Raw genomic sequence first — 20319 nt, forward strand, 5'->3', positions numbered from 1 at the left:
CCATACTCAATTAACACAATAATCTAAAGCAACTTGATCGATGGGTTGGTCATCATTAACATCACACCACGCGTTCACTGAGAAACGTGACTGAAAACTTGTTTCCCGAGTAGCGTACAGATTTTCATCCACCCACACATGAGAGTTGTATGTATTATTGATGCCATTGCAGATAAATGTCGACTCAACAGTGAACAGAATACATGGAATACAGTGCCCCGTACAAATGAGCTCAGATCGGCAAAACAGCAGCTTTCTACAATAGCTGCAAAATACAATGCAAGGCAGTTGATGGTGGCCTTTATGAGCACCTTTTCTGAGGAAATGTATGTAATTAAATGAAACATTAGATCATAATGTTTTATTACTATCACCTGCATCTGTCCTGTTCCTCATTGCTTTCCTTAGTTTCCCTGGAAACTTAATAGCACAACACATTTTCATATGCTACTTTTTGTTGTATCTTTCCTTCCTACTGATCTACTGTACATGCAAATAAAAAGCAATTAGAACAAAATATATTAATTAAAGCAATGTATCAGCACCCAGGGTCAAAAGCATTAATACAAATAATGAGAATGAATAATGTTCTGAGAGGAACACACACACCTCAGTCCTCCTCAGCCACAGTCTGCAAACCCTCATTTTTTCCCTAATTGGTTCACTGCTTCTTGAAACTGATTATTCACATCTGCTCAAGACTGTTAAGTTCTCGACACTTAAATTTGCCACTTCTAGTAGACTACGTCGAACTGCTGACGAACAGTGATACCTGGCTGCACTAACTTTGGGATCGAGGTTGGGAGCAGGCGCGATCTCCACCACCTTCTGGTGGCGCCGCTGGACGGAGCAGTCCCTCTCGTACAGGTGGACTACGTTCCCACCGCGGTCACCGAGCAGCTGCACTTCAATGTGTCGCGGTCGCTCAATGAACTTTTCGATGAACAGGGCCCCATTTCCAAAAGCTGCCTTGGCCTCTGAAGTTGCTCGTTGAAACGATTCTTCCAGTTCCTGTAAAAATTAAAACAATGACTGCCATCACATACACAGCAGGTTTTTACTCCAACTTTAATTACACACTGGAATGCTGTCAATGAAATATGTCTTTCCCTTTCCTCTTTAGCCATTCACGCATCTTTTCATCCTACATAGTTGTGTTTATCTTTATACTTTACTTCTGTATGCATCCTCTTTGGTTTGAAGCTGGCACAGTACTTACAGTAGAATATCTTTGGCTTCCCTCTGACAACCATGCCTCCATCCTTGCTACCGTTTACCTTTCCCTGTTGCTTCATAACCTGGGTTGTGAGTAACTGAATCCACTTTCCCTTCTTCCCTTTCTTCCCTTTTTCCCCTCTCTCCTCCCTGATGAAGGAACAAAGTTCCGAAAGCTAGGAATGTAAATTTTCAGTTCTGTTTTATGTATCTATCGGCTGTACTGAGCTGAGGTAAGTACTGGCCAGCCCCTCTATCTCTTTGTTAGTATTTGTTTCACAAATATGAACATAGTTAGCATTAAAATTGCAACACCAAGGAGGACATACATATGGTATGTTGTGGTACAGTAGGAAGATTACAAAATTAAATTTGTTGATTGTTTGGTGCTATCCTGGCTTTACCCAAGCTGCGTATAACTCCAGAACGTAGGAAATTGCTATGTACAGCTACCTGTGTGCAGGAGGTTACAGAAAATGTGGATTATCAATGCAGTTCAGTAGAGTTTGCTGACCTCTAACCTCCACATCTCCAAACAGAACAACGCAGAGGGTGTACAGTGTTCAGCCTGTCAACATGACTCAAAGGTAGAGACACCGAAAACATATTGATACTTCTTGGTACCGAGTATATTCATCTCTATGCCAATATCTTCTTACCAGATAGTTTTCAACTGACACTTTTACTCATATAAAGGTCCACGAGGTCCATCTTGTCCAACATATTGCCCATGGCACCTAGAATTGCTTTTCACTTCCTCTTAACACCCCCCCCCCCCCCCTCTACCACCACTTATACCGCACCTGCAACTGGCATAACTTATATCCGAGGGAGAGCCAATGGTGAAAACTCATCATGTACCAGCTGTTATGTAAACACTGTTTGGCCTTCTACATTGGTAAGACTATCACCAAGCTATCAGTTAGGATGGACGGGTATTGACAGAAGGTGTATCCTGGCAACACACAATACCCTGTTGCACACCGTGCTCTGCCACACAACTGTCACAACCTTGGTGCCTGTTTCACCTTATGTGCCACCTAGACTCTTCTCCCAGACACAACTTTCTGAGAACTCCACAGGTGGTACTGGCATTGCAACATGCCCATTGTTTTGCCACCCACCTGGCATTAATTTATGTTAATTATTTTCTTTAATTTCCTTAGTCTCAGCATTTTATCTCAGTAACTATTTCTTTCTTCATTCCCTTTTAGTTGTCTATATCTTATTTTCTGATCGGACTATTTTTCCCTCCCCCTCCACCTCTACCACATACAGTGCACTTAGCTTAATTAGTCGTGGACAAAGTTATCAGTAAACTTTGTCTTGCTTATCACACATCTTTCACCTCTAAGCTCTCAGAGTTTCCAAATCTTGTCTAGTGCAGTCTTCCGTCCTCATCCCATCTGGTAAGTCTCCCCTGACCCAGGGTGCTGGGCAACTTTTCTGAACCCTCCCCATTTTCTAAACTTTGCAAGTCATTTTCCTTCATCCTTCTTTCTTCCTCTTCAACCCTTCTGCGAGGAGGAGGAGACCCCCATACATATGTGCAGGCACATGTGGCTGCCTATTAGGTTTCTACAGTGCTGTCACAACACTTTATTATTGATAAGATTTTAGAAGTAACGAAATATGAAATTTACACTATAGAAAATGTTGACAATTTTGGTTTACAACATAACATGGCACCCAAATGAAAATACCAGTTTTACATTACAGGAAATGTTAACATTTATTTATTTTACAAAATAACGTAGGGTCCAGATGGTACATATGTCACAGGTGGTGACGACATAGCACACCCACCTCAGTAGTAAGCCATATTTTTGTGTGACGAATGCATACCGTACCAAACACTTTGAATTAGCAACTTTTATGAATATCAATAAAGTAGAGAAAGAGGCCAGGATTAGGAAAGAAGTTAGACAAAGGTGTGCACTCTCTCCATATTTATTTAATGTTTTCATTGAGGAAGCTATTAGGATGTTAAAGGAGAAGCCAAATGGAATAAAAACCAATTTAGTAAAAGGATACAATGTATTCAGATATTGCCGATGACATCCTAATAGTTGCAGACTCCGGAAGAGCGGAAGAGAGATGATTAGGATGCTGCAAATTCTATGGGGTACTAAACATATGGAAATTAAAAGCAAACAAATGGGAACAAGGGACTGTGTTAGCAACACAGGCATATACAACTAAGAATAACATTTTAACCAGCAAGCTTATGAATATGGATGTCAGAAAATCATTTTTTGAACTAATCTGTATGGTGTACACTGCTCTACGAAAGTGAAAGTTGGTCTTTTGGTAAACTGAAAAGGAATTGACTTTAAGCTGCTGGTACATGCATATGACAAAATGACAAGAACAAGCTGGACAGAAAGGAAAACCAACCTGGAAGGCTTAAGGGAAGTCAACAAAAAGTGAAGATTATTAAAGAAAAGAAAAAAAAAAAATTTATTCGACATGTCATCACACAAAATGCTTTCATCATAACATTATTGAAAGTGGTGTGCTGGCAAACAAAGGAAGAGGACGGCCTATAAAGGAGTATTTGGAAGATTTTGAGAAGAGGAAAGGGTGGGCCATTACACAGACTGAAACAAACAGTCAATGACAGAATGCAATAGCCTTCAAAATATGTAATGTAATGTAAATTATTTACTCAAAATTTTGGCCATATGACAAGTCCAGCATTTTGAACAACTGAACAAGAGTAATAATGAGCCACTAATGGCAAATTGAAGACAATTATATGGTTAAAATATCCTGCATGCTTGACCCAAGATTTTCAGAAGCCCATGGCTTGTGCTTGGGCAATATCTGCAGTAAGGTATTTGACAGCAACTAATCTTGCTTCTACTGCTAGCACTAGCAGCATTTACCATAAAAAACCTTTGACAACAACTGTGCAACCATTGGGGGCTAATCCTTTACAGCAATGACGAGACAAAAATAAATAAATAAATAAATCTTGCAACCCTCAATTGTGTACATGCGCCAATGTGAATACCTGACAATTCCAGTGATGTCAATGCATTGTGGGAGTTTCTTTTCAAAAGGCAGCAGCACATTGTAAACGTCACGTAATGGCTTATTAGTTAATCAACTGGTCGGATGTTGCATATGAACAACTATATGGAGAAAGAATTGAAATTTACATAATATTTAATTTACTTGATACTGGGTATTATTCAGCTCTTTTTTTATATACATATATAAAGATGCTGTAACTTACCAAACGAGAAAGTGTTGGTATGTTGATAGAGACAATAAAAAACACAAAACACACACACACACACACACACACACACACACACACACACTTTCAAGCTTTCGCAACCCAAGGTTGCTTCATCAAGAAAGAGGGAAGGGGAGGGAAAGACGAAAGGATGTGTGTTTTAAGGGAGAGGGTAAGGAGTCATTCCAATCCCGGGAGTGGAAAGACGTACCTTAGCGGGGCAAAAAAAGGACAGGTATACACTCGCGCGCGTGTGTGTTTTATTGTCTCTATCAACATACCAACACTTTCTCGTTTGGTAAGTTACAGCATCTTTCTTTTTATATATATATATTTCCCACGTGGAATGTTTCCCTTCATACTTAAAGTCCAAATTTTTTTTATTATACACTATGGGATTAAAATTTTGTGGGCACCTATCAGTGGACATTTATATAGGGTGTGTCCATCCTTTGCCTTCATGTCAGCTTTAATTCTGCTGGGCATACTTTCAATAAGATGCCAATCTCTGCAGAGGAATGGCAGTCCATTCTTTCCGAAGAGCTGAAACCAGAGAGGGTATTAATGTTTGGCACAGAAATGTGCAGCAAAGCCAACATCTTAATTCATCCCAAAAATATTCCACTGGGTTCAGCTCGGGACTCTGGGCAGATTAGTCCATTTCAGGAATGTTATTGCCCACAGATGCTGCCTTATGACAGGGTTCATTGTCATTCTGATGTAATTGATCATCTTCTCTGAACTATTCCTTTACTATACTCTGTACAATGTGTTCAGATCCTTCTGCATTTAGTGTTTTCTTAAGAGCAATAAGGGGACCACTTCCTAACCACATAAAAGTCCTCTGTACTTTACTGTTGGCACTAAACATCTACACCTACATCGATACTCCGCAAACAACATAACTGCCTGGCAAGCGGGTTCATTGGACAACCTTCACAACACTTGTCTAGTATTCCAATCTCTAACAGTGCACAGAAAAAACAAACACCTATATCTTTCTGTGCAAGCTCTGATTTCCCTTATTTTATAATTATGATGCTTTCTCCCTATGAAGGGTGGCATTAACAAAACATTCTCGCATTCAGAGGAGAAAGTTGGTGATTGAATTTTCGTGATAAGATTCCGCCACAATGAAAAACACCTTTGTTTTAATGATGTCCAGCCTAAATCCTGTATCATCTCATTTAAGTTGTTTGTAATTGTAATTCCTAGGTATTTAATTGAATTTATGGCCTTTAGAGCCGACTGATTTATCGTGTAACCAAAAGTTAACAAATTCCTTTTAGCACTCATGTGGATGACCTCACACTTATTATTTAGTGTCAACTGCCAATTTTCACACCATACTGATATCTTTTCTCAATTTTTTTGCAATTTGTTTTCATCTTCTGATGACTTTACTAGATCGTAAACAACAGTATCATCTGCAAACAACCTAAGATGGCTGCTCAGGTGGTCTCCTAAACCATTTACATAGGCAAGGAACAGCAGAGGGCCTGCAACACTACCTTGTGGAACACCAGAAATAACCTTTTTTTTTATTCAATGACTGTCCACCAATTACTGTGAACTGTATGTGACCCCTCTGACAGGAGAGCACAAATCCAGTCCCATAAGTGAGAGAATATTCCATAAGCACACCATCTGATTACAAGCTGCTTATGAGGTACAGTGTCAAAAGCCTTCTGGAAATCAAGATATAAGGAATTAATTTGAAATCCTTGTCAACAGCACTCAGTACTGTCAATAAACTGTTCTCTTCAAGGTAATTCATAATGTACAGACATGGTGGCAGGTAATGTTCTCTAGTTATTTGTCAAACCCAAACCATTCCATTGGTTTCCTATAGAAAACAGTGCGATTCATCATTCCAAATCACTCATGTCAAGTCATCCACTGTGCAGTGGGATAGCTGTTTACACTACGTCATGTGTCACTTAGCATCAACTACAGAAAAGTGAACCTTAAGAGAGTTGACCATTATGCCCATTCCCTGTTTTGCTTGAATCTAAGCCCACAAACATTAGCATGTAGGTGATGAACTTCTTTTAGCAGTTTCTAAACAAAACTTCAGTCGACTTATTCTGAACACTGGCACAGGTTGGTAACACACACATCCTACACAGAAGACAAATGAATACACATGTAACACTGTGCTGAGTGTGGGACAGAAAGTGCAGCACTATTTCTCTCGTGAAGTTTTACAAAAGTGAGGTGAAATGGGAAAAAGTGGCAATGCAGTATAAGAGAAAGTTAGTTCCAAAAAAATGGTAAAAGTTGCCAAAAGTGAATGTGCATCTGAGGTCCTTTCAACCTCAACCAAGGAAAAATCAGTGGTTTTCAGAAAATGTAAGCAAGAAGCAAAAACACTACATAAATTGTACACTAAATTTTATACAGAAATACTGTTTTTATTCTACACATACCAAAATTTAATGGCATTTCATGTATTTCTATTTGAAGAATGGCTACAGCAGATACCGTATTTACTCGAATCCAAGCCGCACTTTTTTCCCGGTTTTTGTAATCCAAAAAACCGCCTGCGGCTTAGAATCGAGTGCAAAGTAAGCGGAAATTCTGAAAAATGTTGGTAGGTGCTGCCACAACTAACTTCTACCGACGAATATATGTAGCGCTACACAGGCATTCTTTGCGGGCACAAAGATAAATACTGGCGCCAAAACCTCTACGTCAGTAAATAAATTTTAAAAAAAGGTGGAAGACGAGCTTGTTTTCTCCGCCCCAAGTTTCGACCACTGCATTTTCATACATTATCCAACGAAGTAAATACAAATGCCATATTGTTCATCATCGGATGTAGCAGCATTTCAATGTACTACGAAACTCCGACTGGCGAGAATGTTTGGGATGTTTGTCAATATGGCCAACTCTGTGAGAACAGATGGTTGCTAATAGGAACTTTTATGAATTGTGAATCACATGCAGTATTCTCTTCACCATAAGAATAATACGAATATAAATATTTTGCCATGTTTGTTTCGCGTTTACTGCTATTTCATTTAAATCCTGTCTGCCTAATAAACTACGAAACTAGAGTGAGACCACAGCAAACGCAGAAGAATACACATATCATGTCATGTTTATATTTGTATTATTCTTATGCCTAACAGTGATACAGTCAGAAATGAAGCACGGCAATGGAATCGATTTTTAAATCTAAGATGACTCTAATTTCTGTGCAGAATGTAAGGTATTAAAGAGGCGTCTGCAAAGATTTTCAAACGGAGAAAAATATTCGCAAAACTCTGGTTCAGAACATCTATCACACGCAATCTATTATTTGGTTCTTGTTGATCATTATCAAAGTAAGCAGCAGTGTAAGTAAAAACAAATAGCAGTCTCTTGCCATTGTTTCGCTAATGAGACGATTCTTCTCTCTCTCTCTCTCTCTCTCTCTCTCTCTCTCTCTCTTTTTAAGCGGCGGTAGTGTGCACAAAGGCAAGCCATGCCGCGAATGGCGACAAGCCATAAACACTCATTATCAGAATGCGACAAACAATGCACGACACAGAACAGTAATGCATTTTCAGCTTAGAGTGACGTAAACACCTATAACAAAGAGCAACGGCACTTACCAGATCAAAGAAAAATAAGCAATCAATTCAAACCAGATGAGGCACATGAGAAAGGAAGGGTACCCTTATAAATACGGACGGAGCACCTGACTGATAGCAATGGCTACCTGGTAAAGCTTAACTGCTAAGCTTACGACTCTAAGCAAACTACTGTAGCTGTATCGTCATTCATTGGACCTAAATTGTGTCTCATATTACAATGGACCAACTTTGTTTCGATTTGAAGGTGCTGCCTAAAACTTTTCTCTCCCCTTGAATTTCGAGTCTCAAATTTCAGGTGCGGCTTAGATTCCGGACAACTTTTTTTCCTTGATTTAGAGTCATTTTTCAGGTGCGGCTTAGATTCGAGTAAATACGGTACTTTTATTTATAAAGTGTGATGAATCTGGTGAAAAACTCTCCTACAGTAAGCTTAAGACAGAAAAACCAATAATAATTATAACAACTGCCATGGAAGATGGCCATGTGAATGAACATATTACTTTTCTGGAGTTTTTTTTTAAATTCTGTGCAAGTCTAGAAATTTTGTAACCTCACTGTAGACAATGAGTTTCAATATTTAATCCACTATTTTTTAACACAGGCTGGACCTTTTTCTCTTTTTTTTCACAGTGTGGGACTTAGCAACTCCAACATTACCTATTCACATTTTCAAATCTGATTTTGAGAACACTGTAAGATTGAGACCACTTCAGTTACATACCTCCATTTTGCGGACAACCCTCATGCCACGGCCACCACCTCCATAGGCAGCTTTGAAAATTATAGGCAGTCCATGCTTCAGACAGAATTCTTTCGCTTCCTCCAGCTTTGTTATGGGACCTGGTGTGCCAGGGACAACAGCGACACCTGACGCAACAAAACAATATGTTCAAAAAATTGTTTAACATTGGGCTGTCTGGGAAGTAAAGTATGAGTGTAACATGAATGTCAAACAACGGAAACGCCAGGTAGGAAAAGACTACCTACCATAAGGAAGATACATTAAGAGGCAGAGAGGCACAATGAAAAGAGACTCACATAAAGCTGTTGGCCACAGCCCTCATCAGGAAGACACACACACACACACACACACACACACACACACACACACACACACACACACACACACACACACACACACGATTCGTACACAGAAGCAAGCACACCTCATGCACATGACTGCCAACTCCAGCATTTTGGGCCGGAATGCAACTATCATGTGGGCCTCTATGCAGCAAACTGGAGGAGCCGGAGAAGGGGAAGGGATAGTAGTGTATGGGTGGGGAGAGAGACAAATGCTGTCTGGTGGAGTGTGCAGAGACCAGAATGCCGAAAGGTGCAGTGTCAGGAGATTGTGGGGCAGGGACGTGGGGAAACCAGAAGGGGAATGGGGAAAGAGGGGCAGACACACTGGCAGAGGGCAGCAAACAGGGTAGAAGAGAAGAATTGGAGGAAATGATAGGACAGAGGAGGTAGAAACTGTTGGGTGGAGAGTATGGGGACAGTATATTATGGTAGGTAGATGCTGGGATGATTACTGAAGCAGAGAATGTGTTGTAAGGATAACTCCCATCAGCACAGTTCAGAAAAGCTGATGGTGGAGTTTCCATTGCTCAGGCAGTGAAGCAGCCTTTGAAATAAAGTGTGTGATGTTCAGCTGCATGTTTTGCCACATGGTGGTCTACTTTGCACTTGGCCACAGTTTGGCAGTAGTTGTTCTTCTGGTCGACAGCTGGTCAGTAGTCATACCAATATAAAGAGCTGTGCAATGATTGCAGCAGAACTTGTAAATGACATGGCTGTTTTAACACAGGTGGCCTGGCCCATGATGGGGAGGGGGGGGGGGGGTAGGATGAACCTTTGATAGGACTTTATGTAAGTGTCTTAATTATGCCTGTCTGCAACTTAACCTGTATTCTTTATGGTAAGTAACAATCTGTCTTTTCCTACATTGTTAACAGAAAGGCTACGTAATTCCTCCTGTGGACTTACCCAAACAATTACTCATTCACTCAGAAATATTATCATTGTATCAAGTTGAATACCAATCTGCAGAATAGCTTCCTTATGATTTATAACTTGCATTTTCTCCATACTTGCAACAAACGTCAACATTTTCAATTTAAGTGACTTGAACTTTGCCTTCCTCTGCTATCAGATAGCCAGGAATCAAAGATGTCTGTATGCTTATTATCACCACAAATCATCATTAGGACAATTGTAACAGCATTCTTGTTATAAATTAACCATTTTGCAATCAACGTTTGGCTGCTTATGTGCTGCTGTCAACATCATAGAGTGGAGTTAATATTTAAACTGATAACAATGTGCACAATGCTTTTAAAGCTTAAAAAATTAGTATGGGAGTTTATTCACAAACAACATTTCACCAGTTGACTTTAAAGATATGATAATATTCTTCGAGACTAACATCATGTAAGCTTTTCCACCTGAACTTCAAACATTCTAGACTATTAAAATAGTTATTGATTTCCTTTCTGTTGTCTACAAGTTGTTGTTCTGCCATTACATTTAATTTGTTTCCGTCATGATTATGGACATTAGTTATGCACCTGTTGTCCATTCTCTATCTTGTTCCATAAGCCTGTGAAGAGGGGGAATCTGAAGAGATGTGGAGTGAGTCAATCTATGCATTAAAGTATGACAAAACACAGACTCTTCATCTATGTACTTTGTTAATAATGAACGATCACTATATCATTTAATGCTACTGATGCTTATGCCAACTTACGTTAATCAAAAAGAGAAAAAGATGAAGTTTATATCCCATCGGTAGCTTACAAGTTAAATGATTTAACTATATTTTTCAAGAAAAACAGTTAGCCATATCTGTAAATACAATGTTCTATTTACAGTACATAACTAATCATCACACAGTTTTACAACAAACACTCATTTTTGTCATGCAGCAAACAGAACTTCCCATGCATTCATTCATTCATTCATTCACACTCATTCATTCAATAATCTTTGAATCTTGATATTCAGATAGTTTGTAGAAAGAGTTGCTCATGAGTATTTTTTTAAATTTCTTATGAACTGTTCAAGATCATCAATTCCTTCCTTTAAGATTAGTTGTGAGCCTGTTTAACACCTTTGCACAAGAGTATAAACCCCACTCTGTATCTTATACAAGAAAGTCTACACGAAAATCATTTTGTCTTCTATTGTGAATGAGAAGATCATAGTTCTGAGTGAAGTGATTTTTATTATCGGCAATGAAGGAGTAAATGTACTGGAAAGAGAAAGTAAGAATACAAAGATTCTTAAAAAGACTTCTGCGAGAGAGATGTTTATCTGCTTTACACAATATTCTTACAGTTTGCTTCTGCTCATAAATACTTTATTTATTTTAGGTCCACTGCCCCAGGAGGTAATTCTGCAGTTCTGCAAGGAGTGAAAACATACAACAGTGAGAGACACTCCTGAGGGCACAACACACTCAATGTAGTTTCCAGATTAGTTCATCTGTATGTTGGTTGTATTTTAACTTTTATGTGCATGAATCTAGTAACCAAGATCTATACCTAATACAGCTGATGACAAATTCAGCAGTCAGTGAATAAATTTCTAAGTATTTACATTCTTCCAGAAACTTCCTTGCTATATCATAACTTAAAAGTTATAGGAAAGTTATTGTAGAACGTAAACACTTTATTATTGAAGGAAACCAATCACCGAAAAGCAGGAGCACTGAGCTGCCGATAGGCACATACAGAAGAAAGAAAAAATGCTAGCTTTTTGAGTTACCCTTTGACAAGCTAGAGTAAAACAAACACAGGCAAACACCCACATGCCTAACACGCCTACGTGGTGCCGCCTAACAGTGCCAATGCTATTTTTCGGCAGGTGGACTGGTTGCAGTGGGAGTAGTGTCAGGTGGTGTTTGTAGAGGGAGGGGAGGGGAGGTGGAAGGCAAAGAGAGGGATTAGGGGTGGGTTGCTAGTGGCTCAGAGGGAGGCAGCCTGTTTGCCAATAAGGAATGTGGGAGGGAGGGGTGGCAGGGATACGGGCTGGCACAACTGTGAAGGCCAGTGGGAAGCAACACACACTAAATGCAACATGGGAATGTGAATAGGGAAGGGTGACAGAACAGAGAAGGAGAAGGGTAACGAGGTGGAGGGTGCGGGACAGTGGGTTACCTGAAATTAAGGCCAAGATGATTACAGTAGTGGAGGACGTGTTTTAAGGATAACTACAATCTGTGTATTTTAGAGAAGCTGGTGGTTGAGGGACAAATCCAGATGGCTTGGGTTGTGATGCAGCCATTGAAATTGAGCATGTTGTGCACAGTTGCATGTAGAGCCACCAGCTAGTCAACACTGTCCTCGACAACAATTTCACAGTGGCCATTCATCCTGTTGGACAACTCATTTATAGTCTCACCAATTTAAAAAGGTGAGCAATGATTGAGAAGAGTTGGTATATGATGTGACTGCTTTCACAAATAGTCCAGTCTCTGATGAGGTAGGATAAGCCCATAACAGGACTGACATAGCAAGTGCTGGGTGAGTGGATTGGGCAGGTCTTGCACTCCAGGTCTTCCACAGGGATATGATACCTTTGGTAAGGGGATGGGAGTGGCTGTAGTACAGGGATGGACTAGGATGCTGTGTACGTTGGATGGGAGACAGAACCCAACCATAGGAGAGTTGGGAAGGACCGAAAAGGATGTCTCATGTCAGGGCAGAGCGAGAGAGAATCAAAGCCCTGGTGAAGGATTTGGTTTCGTTGTTACAGTCCAAGGAGACACTGGCTGACAAGGGGTGCAGACGATTCTTGGGGATAATGGGAGAATTGGGGGTGTGTGAGGATATGGTACTGGAAATCTGTGGTATCATAGATCATTATCATTCTCGCGACCACTTCACAGTTGGCAATGGAAATGCATGTTTCTGATTGATGACAATAGTGGTCGGGCAGGAACCCGGAATATCCACTGACGCACACCCACTGTGCCACACCTGCAGTGGCTCCGACTTTGAGCACCTTCTGCCAACGTGATATAGGATGGCCAGTAGCAGCTACACGGCCCAGTCTCAGTCAGAGTCTTCGACAGGCTTCTTTCTCAGTCAGCCTTCGACAGTTAGTTTGTGCACTAGCTGCCATCCCTTCTACACCAAAAAATACCTGCCATCCTTCCATTCCGCATTCCTAGCTGCCGAACTGGCTGGCTGCCTCCCTCTGAGCACTAGCCACCCACTCACATTCCTCTCCCTGCCTTCCACCTTCCTCTGTTCACTCCACCTAACACTACGCCCACAACGTCCACTTGCTGAAAAATAGCATTGGCACTGTTAGTCTACCTGGCATCATACAGGGACATAGGCACGCGAGTGTGTGCACGCGTCTGTTTTACTCTAGCTCGTCAAAGGATAACTCCAAATGCTAGCAAGTTTACTTTTTGTGTGCGTCTATCGACAAATCGACACTTCTGCTGTTTGGTGAGCAGTCTCCTTTAATCCTTATGTATATATCAAGTCTTAATCTGCTAGCTGTTAAAAACTTGAAGGCCTGTTCAGCTATCATCTAAGTTGCATCTGCAAAGGCCGAGTTTCGATGCTCGATTAGTCTGCATGTGTCATCTGCAGACATTATATTGTTGAACCACCATTTGAAGTTTTTGGGAAATCATTAATGCAGGTTAAGATCACGATGGGACTAGTACTGATGCTTGTGAGACTCCATTACAGGAGCAGCATAGTCTAAATGACTGACTAAGCTGAACTACAAATTTGATTTTTGCACTATTCGATCATGAATCGGCTACAATCAGTTACGCTCCTAGTAACAATAACACACATTGCCTGCTAGATGCTGACATGTATCCGACTCAGAGAGACATTACATGCACATTACCACAGAATAGTGAAGCGCAAGATACATGTGTATTTCTTGATCAGAAGTTTTTCTTTTCTGTATTTTAGTATTTTCATATACTTCTCTGGAATAGGATAAAAATTCTGGATACTAAAGAGAGGTTTTTGGTTTATTTTGAAATATTTTTCATAAATAAATGGGTTAACAATGGAAGGTAGAAATATGCAGGTTTAGTTGTTCATAGAACATAAAATTGCAATTCTTGTATAAAGTTTTGGCGTTTTGTAGTAAATCAAATTGAACATGACTGACTATAATATGAAACTGACAAAAACATTGGACAAGCATTAAAGACCTTTACAAGTGGAAAATGTTATATCAAATATAAAGAGAGCCAAGAATAAACAAAGGTGCATTTCACTGAAAAATGCAAATTTCACAAAAGATTATGACGTTAATACTATTATTATTTGGAAAACTACTTTTGCTGAACATTTTTTTTAAGAGAAAACAAACAAAATGTAGATTGTTGAAAGATGACCCAACTGGTAATACTTGAAATCAATAAACATATGTCCGCCCACAGTAGCTGAGTGGTCAGCACAACACAACGTCAATCCTAAGGGCCCGGGTTCAATTCCCGGCTGGGTCGGAGATTTTCTCCGCTCAGGGACTGGGTGTTGTGTTGTCCTAATCATCATCATTTCACCCCCATCAAAGCGCAAGTCACCAAAGTGGCGTCAAATCTAAAGATTTGCACCCGGCGAACGGTCTACCCGACGGGAGGCCCTAGTCACACGACAATGCACACACAATAAACATATGACACAGATTGCCAACTTTATTTTAAATCACAAAACTCAGTTTCCTTCTTCCAGCTCGTTATATTACATTTCAGATATACAAATATTAAATTACAATTGTCAATTCAACTTTTTTTTCATCTATTGCTAAATGTAACAATATTCACATACACAACTTTATTTTTTATTTTAATTAAATCATCTCACTGTAGAATAAAATGTAATACTTTCCTTTTTAAAATTATGTCATTTTTTGTTTCTTTCATATCTTCTGTATAATTAATGTGTCTAAGTTACACGTCATTTTATCTGTGTTTGCGAAATTCAGTTGACACCATAAAAGGTATAGCAGGAGATGCCAGATGAATCTCAGCTCTGTTTTGCAACAAATTATCTTTATGGCTTTGAATCAAGGTATTTGTCAAGTTATTGTTAGCTGGATGTCATCAAGTAAAGCACACACATAAAAATTCAAGTGTCTGTTTTAGCAAGTAAAAACCAAAGGATCATCAATGTAACATTTCAGACAATTCTTATTGGAATTGTTTCTACTACAATGACACACACTCCCAACTTTGCATGTGGCAAAACTCACATTTTGCATTTGCAGTGAAACAAAGAGCAATAGAAAAAGTTGTCAGTTTTCGTTGAAATATTGCGCAGTCTGATAATGACCGATAACTAGAATGTACATTTCAATGATGAATTCATTTATAGAACTAACAATCTGTACTGCGCTTCTTTGAGACAGTAATGTTTCGTGTTATTGGAAACTGAAGACCTGGTGGTACAGGGCATAAAGCTTCTTACCTGCCTCTATGGCGGCCTTGCGAGCTGCCACTTTGTCTCCCATCTGCTGCACAACTTTAGGCGATGGGCCGATGAAGCGGAGGCCGGCATCTATGCAGGCCTGTGCGAAGTCCGAGCGCTCCGAAAGGAATCCGTATCCAGGATGGATGGCGTCTACATCGTTCTCCTATGTACAACATTAGGCTAATAGAACACTCAGTGATATCATTTCATACTGGGCATTATTTATAGATGCACACAACTTGCAGAAAAGATACCTACGGATACAGCAAGTAGAGGAAGGAACTGTTGTAATAGCTGTTTATATCAGATTGAAAGCTGCTTGCTGGTAGGTCTGTACATGCAACCAAGTCTACAAGGTGTGAAAGCCTTGTGCCTAAATTTGTATTCTGTACAAGATTCCAATGTCTCACATAAATTGTTTCTCGTTTGCCAACCCCTTCACCTAAGAGTAGCACTTGCATTTTCAATAATTTATTGGATATATTCCTACAGCACCCTCTAGTGACATGGAAGTGTTCCCTGCCATCTTAACACACATCCTGTCCCTTCTTCTGGTCAATGTTTTCCAATATTTCTCTTGTTGTCAGTTCTGTGGAGAGCTTAATTTTTCAGGTTCTGTACCACAATCAGTAAAAACAAAACCCTTCAGGATCAAACTGTATGTAACATACCTAGGTCCAAGGTCCCTTGGCAGTGTGAAAAATTGAAGCTTCTGAGTCAATGCAATCAAAATACTTACGTCACATAGTATGTTTCAATAATCACAAACTCATTCGTGAAAATCTATAGATAAACTATCCTGATGATCTAGCAGTAAAGCACATGCCTTGATACTGAGAGGTCACGGGATCAAATATCGGGTGAACCTTAGATTTTTCAGTCTTCTTTATCGTAACTTTCACTTCTCCTCATTGTGAGAAGTTGCAAGAAATAACATGTGGTGCAGATTCCATGTTAAACTGAAGGTCCACTTTCCCTGGTTGGATAATTGGCAAGTTGCCAAAGTGGCGTCCAATAGAAAAACTTGCACCAGGCCACACTAAACTATTAGTTTCATCGTTGCCTATACACATAACTACATTTGTACGGAACGTTGAGAGTGTGATGCTACTTGCACTTGTCTGGTCTTTTTTTTTATCTCATCAGTCCAACTAATTTTCATCATCACCTACAGCACTGTATCTCAAATGATCAGATTCTCTTCTTTTTTACGTTTCGTACAGTCCATGATTCACTACTATACAATGCTGTACTTCAAACATACATTCTCAGAAATTTGTTCCCAAAATTAAGACCAGTGTTCAGGCTTCTTTTGGCCATAAATGCCCCTTCTACGTCCTTGCTTTGACCATCATGTGTTATTTGGCTTCCAAAGTAGCAGAACTCCTTTGTCTCATCTACTTCATGATCCCCAATTTTCTATATCCACGTATACACTAGGGAAGCCCATATTGAGTGAGGGGAAAATAACTTCCTATATACCTCTATACAAATCTAATCTCTCTGTCTTACCTTATTCTCATGATCCCTACACAAAATATACAATGGAGGCAGTTTCTCAATAATATAAGCTTGGATGCACTAGTGTCCTGTTAACAGATTCTTTCTTGTTATTATAGTCATTACCTCATATTTATCCACATCTGAAGAAAGTTGCCAAACAATACACCAAACAGAAGTTTTTTCAAAGTTGTTCTGCAATTCCTTACAAGCATGCAAATGTTCTACTTTAGTGAAGACCATAGCATCATTAGCTTAGTGCTGCTGATCATGCCTGATAAACTGCTTACGTATTACACTTCCCTGTGGTACACCTAATGTTACTTTCACTTCAGAACAAAATTCTGTCATCAGTTGTAAATGTATTTTTATTTCACTTAACCAGTTTCAACAAATTAATTTGTCACCTTCAGAAGCTTACAAAATAAGAGGTGTTTTAAGTCTTTAGACCTTCATTATACATTTATGTAAAGTATAAGATGGACATTACGGAAACTTACTTAGTACTGGTTTAGCAGTCATCAATACCTTCTTCATATTCTTTTTATATGGTTTTATATACAGGATGACAATTACTGTACTATACAAAGAAAAACATATCAGTTACAAACTATTGCGTACACACACTTTATTCAACATGTAAATGTCACTACAGATATTCGGATTTAGGTCACAAGATGTTCAATATACCTACCACCACTGGCACTGATTTGGTGCAAATGAATAGCAAAATTCTGTATGACTCGATGCAGTGTCTGAACATTGGTGCTGTTGATGACCTCCTGAATGAGGGTTTTCAGCGCAGCTACGGTTTTGGGGTTATTGCTGTGTACCTTATCTTTGATATAGCCCATAAAAAGGTATCTCATGTTCAAATCCGGAGAATATGGTGGCCAATCGAGGTCCGTGCCCTCCAGGACATTAAAACACTGTCCTGTTTCGAGGGGGTCAAGCTCCGCCCTGCACGAGTCGCATCTTGTCGAAATAAGGGTCACTTAGGATAATGGGATGAAATCATCTTCCAAAACCTTCATATATCATTTGGTAGTAACCGTGCCATCGAGGAATATTGCACCGATTACTCCGTGACTGGACATTGCACATCACACAGTTAGCCGTTCAGGGCGAAGAGACTTCTCAATCATGAAATGTGGATTCTCACTCCCCCAAATAAGACCTTTTGTTCATTGACGAACTCATCCAAATGAAAGTAGGCTTCATCATTAAACCATACCATATTCACATCAAAGTCATGTTTGTCAATTCTATGGACAGTAGTGTTGGCGGAACAACCACTGTTCCACACCCCTGGGGCTTCATGGCTGATAGGTTTGAATTTTGAATGGGAAGAAATGCAGGTCTTCAACAATTTGTTGCAGTGTCTCCCGGTTGATTCCCACCTGTTGTGCAGCTCACCTGACCAATTTCCTGGGGCTGGTTTCAAACAACACATGTTTTCTCAATGTTTTCAGACATTTTTACTCTTTTTAGACAACTGACATTGCCAAGATTGTCATCACAAACACTACCCATTCTCTCCAACTTGCAAATCAAATTCTCGATTGTTAACACACTTGTACCGGTTGTCTTTAACTTGAACTTGGTCGCTAACTTCCTTTGAGACGCAGGTTGGCTGTTTTTGATTGCATAGTAGGCCTTCAGAAGCGCTATATGCTCAGGCATGCTGCACCATGACATTTTCACGTGCAAATAGCTGACAACAATAAGGCGTGTGCGCATGTGCATACTAATGTCCATCATGCCTCACAGCCAACTGCGCAGTTTGAATGTCCTCACGCAAACTATTCAGAAGTTATGACGATTTTATTTCGTATGTTCACTGCTGCTAGCACATCAGCTCGACGTGTACATTACGTGATTGATGCAGTAAATTTTATCACGCCACTATGCTTCAACGAAGAAGATACTGATACCTGCTAAACTAAGTTTCTGTAATATACTACTACTAATTCTTTACATAAGTATACAGCCAAGGACTAAAGATTTATAATACCCCTAATTTTGTAGGCTTCAGAACACGACAAATTAATTAGTTAAAACTGATAAAACAAAATAAAAACACATTTGCAGCTGACTAGAAATTCTGCAATATATACTAAGTTGCTGAAAATTACAGCCACGATTTAATCATAAAATTACTTACATTTCTGTGGAACATTCACGGTCCAGTATAATGTACTGGGTTAAATTAGTTAAAACATTCCCCTGAGATAGTCACATATTTGTGAAGAAACTCTATATGATCATATTTTGGTTTGCACTCAATGACCAGGTAGAGTGTCATAGGTCTTTTGGGTATCTACGAAGATAGAATTTACATGTTCACTTCCATGTATCATCTGCAAGATGATGTGTAAGAGAAAATCTTAGGCATTAGACCCGCACAGCTTGCAGAGTTATGGAAAGTAGGACAGAGGAACTTTGGGAATTACAGCATTCTCATGGGTAAGAGCACATAGCATGGTCTACAAGATGTGAAAGATAATGTTTAAATTCATGCCACGCATGCGATTCCTATCTCTCTCATATATTTATGTCCAAGTAAACGTCAATAGCAGATGTGTTCGATTCTCCAGCTTGTCTTTGCTTCTGTGTTAAAAATTGCAGACATAACGGAAGTTGCTTATGCCACAGAAAGATGGAAAAAGTTTTCCTTTCCCCACGGCATCAAACTTGGCTTTTACCTTAGCGATACGGATGATCTCTGGGATGTTGAGGTAGGCCTGGACAGGTGGCAAGCCCTTGCCCACCATGTACGATTCGTCCGCCTTCTGCCGGTGCATGTGCATCTTGTCCTGCTCTGAGTATATAGCCACAGATCGAATTCCAAGTTCAGTACATGCCCGGAAAACTCTTATAGCTATTTCACCTGGAATTACAAAATAAGTTAATATGAGTAAGCTGTAGATACATGCAAACTGTTTTTCTATTGAGGTGGTATTTTGTTACAATAAAGTAACAAAAATTACTTTCTGAAGTTTATTGTGCACTGGAGCCCTAATCAGCAAAGTTCTGTAACTACACATTACTCAAACTAGCAGACATGATTCCAGAAATGAAAGAACATAATGCAATACCACAGCAGCTCAGTTTGGTAGCAGCGGGGGTGGTGATCGTTGTTGTCGGTGAGGGACAGGGCAAAAGGGGGGGGGGAGGGAGAGGGAGGGAGAGAGAGAGAGAGAGAGAGAGAGAGAGAGAGAGAGAGAGAGAGAGAGAGAGTGAGTGAGTGTGAGTGTGAGTGTGAGTGTGAGTGTGAGTGTGAGTGTGTGAGTGTGAGTGTGTGAGTGTGAGTGCGAGAGTG

General features: G+C 39.8%; 1 protein-coding gene across 6 annotated transcripts in view; it reads right to left on the minus strand.

The window, feature by feature from the left end:
• LOC124717211 (pyruvate carboxylase, mitochondrial) overlaps positions 1-20319 on the minus strand; it is a 371895-nt gene that overhangs the window by 76362 nt on the left and 275214 nt on the right. For all 6 annotated transcript variants that reach the window (XM_047243993.1, XM_047243997.1, XM_047243992.1 and 3 more), the window contains 4 exons: positions 19703-19887; positions 15495-15660; positions 8762-8907; positions 787-1011 (listed from right to left, as the gene is read on the minus strand). In XM_047243993.1, the coding sequence (XP_047099949.1) occupies positions 787-1011; positions 8762-8907; positions 15495-15660; positions 19703-19887 (722 nt within the window). The remainder of the gene's footprint in view (positions 1-786; positions 1012-8761; positions 8908-15494; positions 15661-19702; positions 19888-20319) is intronic.

This window comes from Schistocerca piceifrons, chromosome 9, assembly GCF_021461385.2.
Source record: "Schistocerca piceifrons isolate TAMUIC-IGC-003096 chromosome 9, iqSchPice1.1, whole genome shotgun sequence".
Taxonomy (NCBI): domain Eukaryota; kingdom Metazoa; phylum Arthropoda; class Insecta; order Orthoptera; family Acrididae; genus Schistocerca; species Schistocerca piceifrons.